The sequence below is a fragment of the Protobothrops mucrosquamatus genome, unplaced genomic scaffold (genome assembly GCF_001527695.2).
Source record: "Protobothrops mucrosquamatus isolate PMUCROS unplaced genomic scaffold, P.Mucros_1.0 scaffold1044, whole genome shotgun sequence".
Taxonomy (NCBI): Eukaryota; Metazoa; Chordata; class Lepidosauria; order Squamata; family Viperidae; genus Protobothrops; species Protobothrops mucrosquamatus.
Window position 1 is genome coordinate 92505 of NW_015387276.1, and position 15801 is coordinate 108305.

Below are 15801 nucleotides of genomic sequence, written 5' to 3' on the forward strand. Positions count from 1 at the left end.
CTGAAGAGGGCGGCCGGGCAGTTATCTGATGACGCGATGAGAGTGGAATAATAATTAGTTCTAACCACCCTCATCGCCACTAGGTAGGATCTAACATGTGTCCTTACCTGTGTTCGGTCGGATTCGGTTCGGCTGGCCCTCCAGCTGCTCTCTAGGCGTCTTTTCCGGCGTTTCATCTCTCTCAGCTCCTCGGTAAACCTAGGAGCCAGTCGAGATCTATGCCGGGTCAGAGGCCGCAAAGGCACGACTCGGTCTAGTGCTGCGGCAGCGGTCATTTCCCAAGCTGCCGCCTGATCTTCCGCCGAGCCATGAACTAGATCCTCCGGATATGGCCCAAGCTCCGTCAGGAACCTAGTGGGGTCCATCAGTCGCCTGGGACAGAACCATCTTTGTGGTTCCGTCCCAGGATTGCCTACCCCTGCACATGACCATTTTATGATTAAAATTCAGATGTGTAGCAATTGGCATATATTTATGATGGTGATTAAAATTCAGATGTGTAGCAATTGGCATATATTTATGATATTTATGATGATTGGCATATATTTATGATGTGTCCGGGGTCATGTGATCAGTTTTTTTGTGACCTCCTGGCTAGCAAAGTCAATGGGGAAACCAGATTGACTTAACAACTGTGTTAGTAACTTAACAACTGAACAACTGAGGTGATTTTCTTAGCAACTGCAGCAAGAAATAGGGCAAAACTCAGTTAATAATTGTCTTAACAACATAAATTTTGGGATCTATTATCATAAGGTGAGGACTACCTGTACCTCCAAGCTTTTTCCAATCTGTAATATATAATCCCTATGGTTTTATACCCATCTTTGGCCATAATAAAAGTTTAATTTAATGGTCTGGTTAATTCCTGTTCTTGTCAGCCATTTTAAACCTTTGTACTCTGTGCTGGTATAACCCTGTTAGACTTGTTGTCTCTGCTGAGCTTTCATTGTGTTTTTTATACCAAGTGGGCAATGAAGCTGATGATGCCCTATCTAAAGACTCCTAACCTCTTCCCCGTGTGAATTAAGATCTGTCAAGAGACATAACTACATTAGGCTGCGTTCTCCGTAGAATGATTACGCCTCTCTGTACAGTGCAATCTGGGTTCCAGATCTTCGTCAAGTGCTGTAACTTGGTTAAGTGCTGTAACTTTTATAGAGCAGCCTTCCCTAACTTGGCCTCACAAGCTGGCTCTGAATTTTAGGAGATGCTATTTCATATTGGAGAATTGGAAGGCTGATGCAGGCCTTCCTGTCAGTTCAGAGGGACTGGAAATGAAAGGGAGAGAACTACATATCTGAGGAAAACTTCAGTATATGAGACATGAGCTACTTGAGAGAGTGAAGTCTTCCTGGAGCCCTCCAGAGGGTTTATACTAAAACTTCCAACAGCTTCAGACAACATGGACAGTCCTAAGGATGATGGGAATTGTAGTTAAAAAATCTCTGGAGGGAAATCAAATTGCAACAATCTGGTGAGTCCCATAGACTAGAGCAGGGGTAGGCAACCTCGGCTCTTTTATGATTCATGGACTTCAACTCCCAGAATTCCTGAGCCAGCTATGCTGACTCAGGCATTCTGGGAGTTGAAGTCCATGAGTCATAAAAGAGCCAAGGTTGCCTACCCCTGGACTAGAGCAATCTTTTATAGCTGCTGAGAGAGATTGGCTTTTTGGTATCTTTAAGCTGGTATAACTAATAACCTTAATTAAGCAGCATGAGTTAATGAGGACAAACAAAAGGAGGACACAGTTAATGAGAATCTTAGGAATGCAGATGGTTTCCATAATCTAAGACAGTCTCCTATTTCCAACTAAAACCTTCATGTGAAATAAAAACAAAACTTGTGTAGGAAAAAACAATTAGAAGGTTGTACAATCAATACTCCCCAATATGTATCTGTCCCCTTGCTTCATATTTTCTCTTGTATTTGAACTCCAAGCAGACTGATATTCTTCATAGGTAATTTATAGAAAACAATCTGGTGGGTAGAACATTAGCCAAATACTTTACCACATTTGTTTTCTAGGCAGCATCCACATTATTGCTATGAACGTTTTAATGCCCACTTTTTCCATCAAAGTCATAACCTCTTAATAAATCAAAGCCTTCCCCACTGCTTTATTATTGGCCTAATTTAGCATACATCCTGTTATTTTACTCTCCTCTGTTAAATAAAGGTGATGAAGCTGGTGAGAGAATTGCAAATTATAGCATATTGGTTGTTAGCTAAAGCTCTGCAGGGAAAATCACTAGTATGGTAGCAAGGCAAGCTGTTGTTTGCTGTCATTTTTATGGACGCAACAAAAAACAAGTGTACTGAAGCTACCTCATAAGGTTCAAATCAGCACATTATGCTATACAAGAAGCAACGCTGCATTTTCCAAGATCCATGTAATCTGCGTCTGATAATTTTCAGTTATCCCTTCCATGGCGAATGCTTTCATTTGTCATTGTCTTTTGCAGATAAACTGATGGAAGAGACAGAAGAGCTATGTCTGCAGAGGGAACAGAAAGAGGTTTTTTTTTTCTCATTTTCAATTGTTTAACTTACATACTGAAATATCTATCATCTATTTCAATAGTTTCTCTGAATTACACTGTAGTTAGACTGCTTTTTTCCCCTTTCTAACGTTTATTGCAGACTTTAGATGCCTTTCCCTCAGCCTATTGTCCTCCAAATTTGTTGGACTATAATACCCATTACCCATTAATATGCTGGTTGGGCATCATGGGCTTCTCAATAGGTTATTCGACCTGTCAACTGAAATAACATGATGTCTCTATTTGTAAGATTAGAGGGTTTTTTTCTCATGTTGAACACATTGGAGTGCTAACATGTATCAGTAACTGCCTTTTCTTGCATTGTCATCTTAATGTTGACTTTGTTTCACCCAAGGATATTAATTACTTCACTGTTTTGGTTTGGTTTTTGCAAATAGGTGACTGTTGTAAAAGTATGAGCCAGATAAAGCTTAACAGTCAAAATGGAGGAAGTGAGTTGGAAAAGAGTGTCCCAATTCCATGAAGGGCAACATTTCTAGTTCTTAATAAAAGCGATACCTGGATGAACCCTTGAGATTGAGACCTTGTGATAAAACAAGAGAATGATTCCTTTCCCACTCTAGCATATAGCTTCAGCTGGCCTTCAAAAGAAAATTGGAAATGTAGTTTTCTGTTACTTCATTGACCTCCTCCTACGTTTCACATGTGGGGAGGGAGAAGGGGCAGTTCAAGTCTGCAGTATAGAAAATAAGAAAGGTGACCTTGAGGGAGATATGTGGGAGAAAACATGTTGCCTAGGGCCTAGGCAAAAGGTGCTGATTTTTTTTTTAAGTTCAGAGAAATGAAATAACATTTGGAAGTGGTTCAGGCAGATGCCACCCTGATTCAATGGAGTGTAAGAAAGGGGAGGAGATACAACACAAACTTGCAATATTCAGCTTGCATAATAATAATAATAATAATAATAATAATAATAATAATAATAATAATAATAATAATAANAGTAGTAGTAGTAGTAGTAGTAGTAGTAGTAGTAGTAGTAGTTGGAAGGGACCTTGGAGGTCATCTAGTCCAACCCCCTGCTCAGGCAGGAAACCCTATACCATTTCAGACAAATGGCTGTCCAGTCTCTTCTTAAAAACTTCCAGTATTGGAGCAGTCACTGCTTCTGGTGGCAGGTTGTTCCACTGATTAATTGTTCTAACTGTCAGAAAGTTTCTCCTTAGCTCTAAGTTGCTTCTCTCCTTGATTAGTTTCTCTCCTTGATTAGTTTCCACCCATTGCTTCTTGTCCTGCCTTCAGGTGCTTTGGAGAATAGCTTGAATCCCTCTTCTTTGTGGCAGCCCCTGAGATATTGGAACACTGCTATCATGTCCCCCCTCGTCCTTCTCTTCGTTAAACTAGACATACCCAATTCCTGCAACTGTTCCTTATATGTTTTAGCCTCCAGTCCCCTAATCATCTTTGTTGCTCTTCTCTGTACTCTTTCTAGAGTCTCAGCATCTTTTTTACATTGTGGTGACCAAAACTGGATGCAGTATTTCAAGTGGCTGGCTTGGGAATTCTGGGAGTTGAAGTCCACAAGTCACAAAAGAGCCAAGGTTGCCTACCCCTGATCTAGGCCATCTTCAGAAATAGCCCAGATATGGAGGAAATGTTGCATTGGGCAAGAGCATTGGTAGTACTCCTTCATGCTTTACTCCATGTGCCCACTAGCTTTTAGCTAGGCACCCTGAAACACAGAAAATCCCACCAGGTTCTTAACAGTGAAGCCCGGGTGAATGGAAGTGGTAGGTGAATGGGAATGGAAAGACAGTCTGCTCCCTGAAGCCCAAGGCAGCCACTGTTTTGAAACAGCAATTTCCTCACTGAGGATCAAACAGCTATAAGGCTGATCACAGACTAAATTCCAAGTGATTATGCTGTGTGATAGGGAGTTATGTCATCCCAATGCTGAGAATGTACTTTTATCTGTCTACTTTCTTAGCATACTTTTCCTCTTAAGACTGAGCAATGTTAGTTGTGGTTGCACAACTTTAAAATAGATGCTGTCTTTCCTGCCCCATCATTAAAAAAATCCTTTCCTAAGCATTCTGTTTTAGAAAAGTTCCCCATGTTTGTTCAAAAAGCAACCTGTGAAGGGAAAAAAGTGCATCTGCAGCAGACTCACAAATCTGATTACTAGTGTCAACATTTACTGTATGTTGTATTTATTACACAGCTGTGTAAATGTTCAAATTTTAACTAGAAAGTGATAGAAGTAAGTCTTCATCCTGGTTCATCCAAGCCGGGAATAAATAAGCAAACATGGTGACTGCTTTGGGAAGAAGGTTACAGTTTATTGAAGCAGAAAGATGGTCCTCGCAAGAAGGAGCAGAGGAGAAGAAAGAGAGTGAGCACATGGGTAGAAGGTTTTTATACCCCCTCTAGCCCTGTTTGGAATAGTTTCCTGTTCCTGTGGCATGAACTTTGAGGCTATTTCTGAGAGTTTTTCTAGGCCTTGATATCTGTGGTTTAATCCTATTATCATATCCTGCTTCCCAGGTGATGGGGCTAATGACTCCTAGAGTTTGGGTGGGGCATGCAGATTTTCTCTTTGTCTTCTTGATTGCTCTGGCTTCAATTTTCTGATGGTTTTACATCTGCATTTGTATGGGGCTAGGTCTTGCTTGGGGCAGAGAGATTTGGAGCCAAAGTTGGTTTCTGCTTTTAAAATACTTTTGAGGAAATATATATTTCTGCCCTTTTAATATTTCTTTCTCTGGGGCTCTGACTTCCCACAAAAGCAAACTCTGCAGTCATTTGAATTCTGCATTTATTGTCTTTTTCTTAAGGCTCTGGAGCATCTCAACCAAGTATTGGAGGCAGAAAAGCAGCAGTTCGAAGAAGTAGTACAAGATCTTCGAGGGGAACAGGAGCAGATTAAACGGTAATGCCTCTTAACCATCAACAGAACCAAATAACAGCTGGCATTAATGGTAATAATTTTTAAATAATGCTAACCAGGCTATGAGCCACATCTATACAACTCGAGTTGTGATTTGGCTGAGAGAAATATTTTCCACATTTTGCACAAAATTACATTTTGAAGGAGTGTCATCTTCAGGAGAAATCAGCTCTTTTGGGATACTTCCACACTATAAAACATTTCAATCTCTCTCCCTCATTCCAGACAAACATTTAAAACTCAACCTTAATCATCTTTAATTCTTCTCACCTCAAAACATCATGAGTCAATGGGAGCTTACCTACTTTCACTCCAGCTGACTAATGGGAGATAGTGGGTCACACATTGTTGCTGCAGTCACTGGATTGGGTAAGTTCTAAACCAGTGGTGGTGAACCTATGGCACGGGTGCCAGAGGCAGCACTCAGAGCCCTCTCTGTGGGCACAAGCGTCATCGCCCCAGTCCTAGGCCTTCAGCTGGGTTTTATAAAACCTTTTCACTTTAGGCCTCCGCCGCCATGTGCAAAAAAAAAAAAAATGGTTCAATCAGTCAATTTCAACTTCTTGAGGGAAAAAAAAGTTCTTGCAAAGTTGGAATTGATTGAACTTTTTAGTCCCACACAGTCTGCCGTTACCACGGTAGCCATGCCCACCCAATTTGCCATGCCCACCCAATTGGCCACGCCCACCCAATGGGCTACACCCACCCGGCACTCAATGATGCATAAGTGGGTTTTGGGTTGCAGTTTGGGCACTCGGTCTCTAAAAGGTTCGCCATCACTGTTCTAAACAATGCAGAAATAGGATGCTGAACCTCTGTGGAGGAAGGAGTGTAGAAATGAGCCTACCTCCAGGAGATAGAATGAGATGAGAATTTCTGCCAGTGGAAAAATGCAGAAATATAAGACAGTATATCTATATATTGTGAATGCTGTACTTCCACTTAAAGAGAAACACAGACCTTCTTCTTCTTCAGACAAGGCAGAGAAGACAAAGGACAGAAAGTACTAGACATTTGTGTTTGCCACTTTCTTGCATCTATCTCTTATCTTAAACTACCCTTTTTTAAAGATACAGCAGCAAAAATACATATTGGTGCTTGCTCATATTATCATGACATCAGCTCACTGTAATGAAAAAAAAATCTGTGTTCTTGTAAGAGTCCTTAGATTTTCAGTAGCTAATTTTTTTCTTAATACGGTAATATAGAGATTAAAAAACACTCTATCTGTTATTTTGTATATTAAACATCATGTTGGCAATGTAACTACAAAAGCTATGTATAGAAAAAAAAGTACACAACATGTAATTCTAGAAATGAATGTATCTGGTTGATTTCATTTTTTTCACTACATGGACTTCTCTAAAATTGTGATGCCAACATTTAGGGATGTGGTTTCCTGCCATTTTTGAGTTAGGAAACATGTTAAAACTGTAGCATAGGTTCCCTCTTAAAATAGATTGGAGTCCATTTTAAAAGAGGAAGCACTCAAGTATACCCTCAATATTCTAAAAATAAAAAAATAAAATTTCCGTCATTTCTATCTCCGCCATGCCCATTGTGATCCTGAATGTCTCCTCTTTGAAAACTTACCCAGGGGTAGTCAACGTTGGCTCTTTTATGATTCGTGGACTTCAACTCCCAGAATTCCTGAGCCAGCTATGCTGGCTCAGGAATTCTGGGAGTTGAAGTCCACGAGTCATAAAAGAGCCAACGTTGACTACCCCTGACTTACACGATCAAAAGGATGCCCATCCTCAGTCTTGTATTACAACACAGAGTTGAAAAATATGCCTCAATGGCCTTTGCATGGTTATTTCACAGAGAGCTGGAAATGACTGCCCAGTCCCTCAAAGGAGTAGAAGAAGAAAAGAAAGGACTACAAACTCTGACAGAAGCATTACAGAAGACGTTGGAGGTAGGTGTTTGATTTTTCTCTTGAGGGCAGCCTTCAGTGACTAGTAAATGGCCTCCTTTGAAATAGCTAAATCATTGAAATTACAAATAAAGCTGCAAAGAAATGTTGAGGTTCCAAACACAGCTTGTCCAGGATTCCAGTCAACCATGCACTCTTTCATTCCCTCTCTCCATGCCTAATGAGAACACAGCATTCTGGACCCACTGAGCATCCTTGTTAGGTGCTCCATTTAGGGACCCACTTAGCACCCTTGTCAGTCTTAGGTGATCTCACCTTTTCATGCACATGTATTTTTAAGGATTCCTTCCTTCCTTCCTTCCTTCCTTCCTTCCTTCCTTCCTTCCTTCCTTCCTTCCTTCCGTTGGATTAAAGTCTTCATCCTGGTTCATCCAAGCCGGGGATAAATAAGCAACATGGCGACTGCTTTGGGAAGAAGGTTACAGTTTATTGAAGAGGCAGAAAGATGGTTCTTGCAGGAAACAGCAGAGGGAAGAAGGGCTGAGCACATGGGTAGTAGGTTTTTATACCCCCTCCAGCCCTCCGTTTGGAATAGTTTCCTGTTCCTGTGGCACGAACCTTGAGGATATCTCTGAGTGTTTTTCTAGGCCTTGATATCTATGGTTTAATCCTATTATCATATCCTGCTTCCCTGGTGATGGGGCTAATGACTCCTAAAGTTTGGGTGGGGTATGCAGATTTTAAGTCTCTTTGTCTTGACAAACCTTCTGATGGTTTTACATTTGCATTTGCATAGGGCTGGCTCCTTTTTGGGATAGTTGGCTCCTGCTTTTAAAAATCCTTTTGAGGAAAAATATATTTTTCTGCCCTTTTAATATTTCCTTCTCTGGGGCTCTGACTTCCCACACCTCCTTCCTTCCTTTCTCCCACCCATCTTGTCACACTTTTGTACTCTTATGCTTTCCCCCGCCTACTCTTTTGTATGAATGGTGCCCCTTTGACTACATAGTCATTGGCACTTAAAGAAGTAGTTTTTTTACAATAGGAGCTCCTACCTGCCAGAAATATTGGGCTTATTAAGTGAAATAAGCATTTTGAGATTTTCGTCTCACGTTTGCTTTTTATATGTTCAGTGCCTCAATGTTTTTTTGGTTTCTAAGCTAAAGGAAAAGGTAACAAAGGATGCAGCTCATTAATACAAAATCTCCATTCCTCTTCTTAATGGCAAGTGAACCATCTCAAAGCTAATCTGATGCTTAGTTAAATGAGGAAGTTGCCTGCAGTTGCTGTTTGGGGATATTCTGCTGATGGTGGTTAAAGATTTCATTGTCATTGTCTTTTTACTATCAGGGATAGAGATCTTTGGAGATATTTTTGCCTGAGCTATGAAGATCATTTGGCTTAGTTTAGCAGCTGAGCTGCCCCCTAGCTACTCACTTTAGGTTATCACATAAATTAAGCCAAGCCTGCCCAGTCTCTTTTCTCTGTGTGCCTGAAGGAATGTAAAATGTCTCCTTTATTTTTGTTATGTCTGGTACTCTATGTGAAATGATCCTTTGAAAGGTTCTCTTGGGAGTAGGAACACCGACTATCTTCTGTTTTGCATATTTTCTCAGAAATGTAGCACTTTCTTCCATATTCATGAACGTGATAGACTTTCCTCTAATCTCACAATTGGTATCTGTTGTTGGTAAATGGCACCTGTGCATTTAATTTTGCATGACAGGAAGAAAAGTCCCCATTTCATACCAACATGAATGTATTATTCTAATAAAAAATTAATCTGCTAAGTTTCTCTTTGATACATTTTGTATTAAAGCATTGACACCTTGCTAGGTTGGAGATGACAGCCATCCTTTTGATCCTACAACTCTAATGTTGTGGAAGTTGCCTTTTTCAAGGGCAACCCATCTAGTAGTCGGTCATGGATGGGGGAAAAGGAAGAAGCCCCAATCACTGCTTAACCTGTCTGTATTGGCTATCAGGAACTCTCTCTGGAAAAACAAAGCATGCTGGAGAGGCTGGAAGAAGATGGAAGTCATTTGCAGCCCCAGAAGAGCCCTTCGGAGCAACCTAGTGCCGCTGGGGACCTGCAGAGTAGCCTCCATCAGATTGAGGAGAAAATGCACCAGCTATTGAAGGAGAAACTCTTAGCAGAGAAAAGGTGAGATGGGGAGAAACTTTGAAACCAAAAATATTACAACTTGGGGAGTTAACTTTTTGCATTTTGAGAGATATTAGAGTTCATAGCCCTGGCTCATTTCGTCCCTTCTTATTATTGTTTTTATTTTTTTTGCAAAAAGTAGGAACAGCAAGTGAAATTTGCAAGAAGAATCTGTTGTTGCCCATTGGAGTAGAAAGTCAGCCTGGGTTTTGCAGGCTGGCATTCCCACAAACTAAAGACCGGAAGGAGAGAAATGAGATGAGAGGACCACTGAATGCTTTTTCCTCTTCTGCTTTACAGAATGAAGGAGAACGAAGAACGCTCCCGAGCTCTGGAAGAAGAAAGGGAGTTCTATTCCTCCCAGTCACAGGCCCTGCAGAATTCCCTATCTGAGCTGACAGCCGAGAAGCAGAAGACTGAGAGAGACCTCAAGGTATGGTAATACAGTTTCTATTATGGTAGAGGTGGTTCGTAGGCCTAAAGTTGGCCCTGCTCCCCTTTTCAGTTTCCAGAACTCCTTATGGCTTCATTAATGAATTTCAGCCTCTCATGTAGTGTCTTACATGAAACAGACTTAATGGAGTTGAACAGTGATCCCCCACTCTCCCGTTAACCACATTTTTGTAAAAAAGGAGAAGAGCCTGAATTTGTCCACATGAAAGACCTGGTTCTATTCGTTCATCTTTTCATTGAGCTCTTTGTCTCACCAAAACAAATTTTGGTTTGTTCCTCTAGACCAGGGGTAGGCAACCTTGGCTCTTTTATGGCTCAGGAATTCTGGGAGTTGAAGTCCACGAGTCATAAAAGAGCCAAGGTTGCCTACTCCTGCTCTAGACAAAAAAAGGTGGCCCAATCTGTGTTACAGGGTCAGCCAACAATCTCACTTCCCCTTCTTCTATTGCTGAATGACAGAAAATAACACCAAGAGAAGGAAACTGGAGCTATCCCAGGCAGTGCACCAATTGTTAAAAGCCCATTTCTTGCTTCTGTTTGCAATTTGCTGTTGTATTTCTTTTCTTGATTTTTTGGGGGACTGCCTCCTTTCCTTCTGGCTCAGGCAGAAGTGAAGGTGCGTATGGACCTGGAGAAACGCTTGCAGGAGGCTGAAGAGGCCCTGCAGAGCCTTGAGCAAGGCTTAAACTGCAAGCATCGCAACAAAGAGAAGGAGGAAAAAATGAAAGCTGATGTCAGCAATCTGAAAAGTAAGTGGACCTTCCCCACTGTTAGCCTCTACCATAAAACTACCACTTCAAAAGAAGTATCACCTTGCAGATGCCTCCAGCTGGAAATATTAGCCGGTGAATCCTTGCATACTGTGAGCTGTGAACCTGTTTAACAGTCCTCATGAGTGTTGCAGTAGCACTTCTGGCACTCTAAAAATATAAGCTAACGAAGTCTAGGAGAAAAAAAAATAATCATGGGTGAACTTCCTGAAGGAGGGTCAAACTAAAACAGCATGAAATGTACCTTTGTATTTAATCTCCCTGCTATTTTTTTAAGATGCAACCTCAGCTGGTGGTAGCTGGGTTGAGAAGCTAAGCAAACAGTACTTAAATCATAGACCCACAAGGAAATCCCAGGGCTGTAGACTAGAACAGGGGTAGGCAACCTTGGCTCTTTTATGACTCGTGGACTTCAACTCCCAGAATTCCTGAGCTAGCATGGCTGGCTCAGGAATTCTGGGAGTTGAAGTCCACGAGTCATAAAAGAACCAAGGTTGCCTACCCCTGGACTAGACCAGTGATTCTCAACAACTTTAAGATGTGTGGACTTCAACTTCCAGCATCCTTTTCCCCGGCATGTTGACTGAAGAATTCTGGGAGTTGAAGTCCACACATGTTAAAAGTTGCTGAGATTCAGAAACACTAGACTAAACTATAGTTCATTCCAGAAGAAAACGTTGGCAAACCACTTCCCCGTTGCTCCTAAGGAAACTATATAACGGTGTCCATAATTTCACCAACAGTGAAATTGAAGGGGACCTTATCTTTTCAAAAGTCAAGCAGCAGCTGTTGATCACATTGTCCAATGTGTGTGATTAGAATTGAAGCAGGCAGGAATGGGAAATTCAACCTTTTATTGGTGTCAAGATATAAAATCAATACCGTGTATGATTTGCCCCCAAGAATCATTTTTATTTGCCTGACTTTGCATTCTTAGTGTGATGAAAATGTTTTATCTAATCAGAAATAGCATAATTTCTTCTTGGGGGATATTATTTGGGGGACAATTATATTTTAGAAACTGGCTGCCAACACCCAAAAATGATAACATTCTTCTCTTGATGGTATCACTTCTCCAATCCATTGTTTGTTTGTTTTCTGACAATATGGCATCTTAAGTAGGAGTGGTATTACATATTATGTAACATTTACTGACAGGACCAATTATGAAAAAAAATAAAACTTTATTTAACAATAATTTTCTATCAACACATAGTAGAAATACAACAGCAAACATTTCCTGTGTGCTTAATTATGAAGTGATTATCACACTTCTGTAAGTTCTGGATAACTTCTGAATTACACTAATCCTTGAATTATTTGATTATGTGCCATCAAGAACCTTAGCGACTATATAGATTTTCTCCAGGGCAACCTTTCCCCAGCGTGGTCCTTTGGGTTTTCAGTGGTGCACTCATCAGTTACAGAAGGACCAGATGGAGACAGATCACCCTGGAGAAAAATCTATCTATGTGCTTGATAAGAGCTGACACCAACTTGATGGCACACAATAGTTCAAAATCAACAGAGCTTTAAATGCTCTTCCATCACTACCCAAATTATTTTGAGAGAGTAAAATGAGCACAAGATTAGAATAAAACTGAAATAGCTTATTTTTCTGCAGTAGAGATCACATCCCAGAAACCTTGTAAGAGGCAGTTAACAAGCAGTAAGCAAGCTTTAGATCAGAAAAGCTGTCAAAAATGCTTCATTTATCCCTCCCCCGAGCATTTGTTGTTAGCATGATTTTTAAATAAATAAAATATCATAGAATATAAAGCTGTAGCAACACTTAATAATTTTGCCTTAAATTGTCTCGAAGGAGAAGGGATAATGCTAAAATATTTTGCATAGTCAAATTAAAAAGCAAACTATAGAAATGTCAGAATTGAAATTTTAAGACATAGGCTAATTTCTATACCTTCATCTTCAAAATGTTGTATGGACCATTCATAACTTGAGGTCCTCTAAATAAGGTGGTCTTGAAATCCCATAAACGTTTACTTCAATTCTAGGAGGTCATGGAAGTGTGGAATGCTAGGTTGAGGAACAGTGGTCTAAGGCAAGAGTCTCCAACCCCCGGTCTGTGGACTGGCACCGGACCGCAGCATGTCAGAAACTGAGCCACACAGACAAACAAAGCCCCATCCGCGGGATGCAGGCAGTACATGAAACCACGCCCCCTCCAGTCTATGGAAAAACCTCTCTCCACGGAACCAGTCCCTGGTGCCCAAAAGATTGGGGACCTCTGGTCCAAGGCTAAGATTTATTCAATTCCCCCTGTCTCTGATCATCCTGTAGAATTCTTTGAAGAATGTATCCGGAATGCTGAATTAGAAGCCAAGATGCCAGTCATTATGAAAAATTCTGTGTACCTTCACAAGGCTGCCACTCGCAGGATAAAAAGCTGCCGATTTCGTCGTAGCAGATGCAGCAATTCATGGAATAGTTGTAAGTACTACTTGTCCCTGTTCTTTTATAGTTTATAGATAATTCAGGGTATGGGACTTTTTATTATCTTGTAAAAAGGACATAATTTTAGCCACTTTGGTGCAAAAACCGAGATCACCTTTGATTCCATAATGATAACCTTGAAGTAGGAAAAAGTCACCCATTGATTGACAAGTTTCTCCACATTAATTAAAGCTCTAAATTTATGACTGTACTTTATTGGTTTAATATGACACTGATCTCTGGGGGCAAAATCAATACCATAGATAGCTACAGCTTGCATAGCTGCTAGAAATTCTGAGTTATAATCCAACACATCTAAAGGATATCTAATTGTGAAAGGCACACTTGGTATATTGTGATAGTGCCATTATGTATATTAATCAGTGTTTTTGTTGACTGCCATCTTATTTCCCTATTGATTACTTACTTAAACTGTTTGATAACCCCCATTTTACCCTTTGTTCCCACAATACTGGCCTTTTCTAATTCCCAAGCCTGATTTTCACAACCTACCCTGCTGTTTTCCATAGTGCAAAATGTCCATCAATCACAAAACATAAATAAGAGGAAAGATGAATGCATCTTGATGCCACAAGTCTTTCTTTTGCCATTGTTAGGATTACAAATAAGTAAAGTTTCCTAGTGTTACATACTGTTCTTGTTTTCAGTGCGGCAATCACAAACATTCATGTACTCAGAAGCAGAAAACATAGAAGAGCTGAAGCAAGCTGCCAAGATGCTAAGCCAGGACCATCACTTCCGGGAAACCATCTATCAAATCATGGAGTCGCATCAGGATTCTTCCTTGGTCAACAAAAAATGAAGCTCGCCCACCCTATTGTCAGTTCTAGACTCAGCTTGTCATTTCATTCAGCAAAAGCCAAATTGATTTGTCTAGAATGCAGAAGTATGATAGCAGTAGAATGTCATGAGGAAGTGAATGGAACACTTTTCTTGGTAGAGTTTCATGGCTGGACCATTATTGTCAATAAGAGGGTTCCATATAGTTTGCTGTAACTCCTTGGCTGTCCGTTCCTGTCATATTAACTCACTCTGCTTTCCTCTCAACTTCCTTTATCAAGATCCAGACAGTCCTTTAATACAAGGAGAAATACCTACAGTACATGAAACAAGTACATCAGGTGATAAGCCTAAGGAGTAAATAATCTATAAAGGGAAAGATACTACAATTTGCTTTTTTCAAATTTCTCATTGGAGGCCAATGATGGTTAAAATTATTTTTGCTTTATGTGCGGGCAGTTCTCCAAATACTCAGAAAGCCAATTATTGAACAGTTTTCTGTATTCACGATAATTTGGTGGCTAAATCATCATGCTTCTAACATATTATGCTATGCTCCCCATTTCCTCTGTGTAGAAGAAAATTTCTAGGGCAGAAAATTGTCTGATAAGAATTAATGATTTATCTCTTTATGGTATCTATTGGCAAATATAATGCATATCATAAGTAAAGAATACCCCATATTTGCTTTTGGGGATCTCTTTTCTAATACTTGCATAGCATCTGCTACAATCTGGCAGCTGTCAACTCCAGGAAATCACCTTTATTTCTGACTCTTCCCTTCTCATGGAGAGAACATGTCTGTTTCTGGGTTGCTTAGATGCTTGTGAACCCCCTGCTTCTCCGACATGTTTCATAACATAATCCCTAAGGACTGTCCTAGATATTTCTTGGAAAATTCAGCATCAAGAGCAATGTCAACAAAAGATGATGTGGTGTAGCGGAGCTTCTGAGGTGATTTGATTTGAGAATGGAGAGTAGAGTGGAAAACAGAGCAGAACAGGAGAAAAGCAGGTTAATAATACTCCCACATAGCTAGTTGTGCTACTTCCAGGTAAGAAAATTATCTACTGATCTGTTGGCGGATGGACATTTGGAGAAAAATCAGGGCTGCCTTGATTAAATGGGGAACAGCCATTTCTGCTGGTGTCCCAGTTTCTTTTGTCAATAACAGTCCCCAACTGTTACCGTTTAAAATAATTCTAGGGTCCTGGCTAGGGTCAGAATCATCATGGGCAGATAAAGAAGCAGCTTAGTTCCTCACCCACCCACAAATTCTTTTTCTGTATCTAAGTCACAGATGCTGTGAATCTGGAAGGGCTGAAAAGAAACATCCATAAAAAGAAGGTGCATAAATAAGCTTGTTAGGCTGCTCTAGATCAGGGCTTTTCAACCTTTTCACCCATTGTACCACTTTTAGGATATGGCAATATCCGAGTACCACCAGTCGCCTAGCAAGGTGTCAAAAACTTGACCCCAAAAAAGAGAGGAAAAAAGAGATAAAGTACAGGTAGTCCTCGACTTACAACAGTTCGCTTAATGACTGTTCGAAGTTACAATGGCACTGAAAAAAGTGCCCCCCAAGCCACAGCCGAGCAAGACACCTGCCTGCCCGCCCGGCCGCACTCTTCCTCCTATCCAAGGTTTCCACTGTTGTGAGCATTTCTCTTGAGGATTGGCAGTGGGGGTGGGGTGGGGGGGTGTTTGGTTTTTATTCCCCCCGTCTCCTGGGTGGTTGCAGCAGGTTTTGGTCACTTCACATGACCCTGGGACACTGTGACCTTCATAAATATGAATCAGTTGCCAAGCATCTGAATGTAAATCACAAG

General features: G+C 40.7%; 1 protein-coding gene across 1 annotated transcript in view; it reads left to right on the forward strand.

Annotated features, from left to right (window-relative positions):
• Positions 1 to 15352, forward strand: part of PLEKHD1 (pleckstrin homology and coiled-coil domain containing D1) — a 41762-nt gene extending 26410 nt beyond the window's left edge. The window contains exons 6-13 of the mRNA XM_015820022.1: positions 2469 to 2521; positions 5342 to 5436; positions 7279 to 7372; positions 9316 to 9494; positions 9795 to 9927; positions 10552 to 10696; positions 13019 to 13168; positions 13840 to 15352. Of these exons, the coding sequence (XP_015675508.1) occupies positions 2469 to 2521; positions 5342 to 5436; positions 7279 to 7372; positions 9316 to 9494; positions 9795 to 9927; positions 10552 to 10696; positions 13019 to 13168; positions 13840 to 13994 (1004 nt within the window). The 3' untranslated portion in view covers positions 13995 to 15352. The remainder of the gene's footprint in view (positions 1 to 2468; positions 2522 to 5341; positions 5437 to 7278; positions 7373 to 9315; positions 9495 to 9794; positions 9928 to 10551; positions 10697 to 13018; positions 13169 to 13839) is intronic.
• The last annotated feature ends 449 nt before the right edge of the window (positions 15353 to 15801 follow it).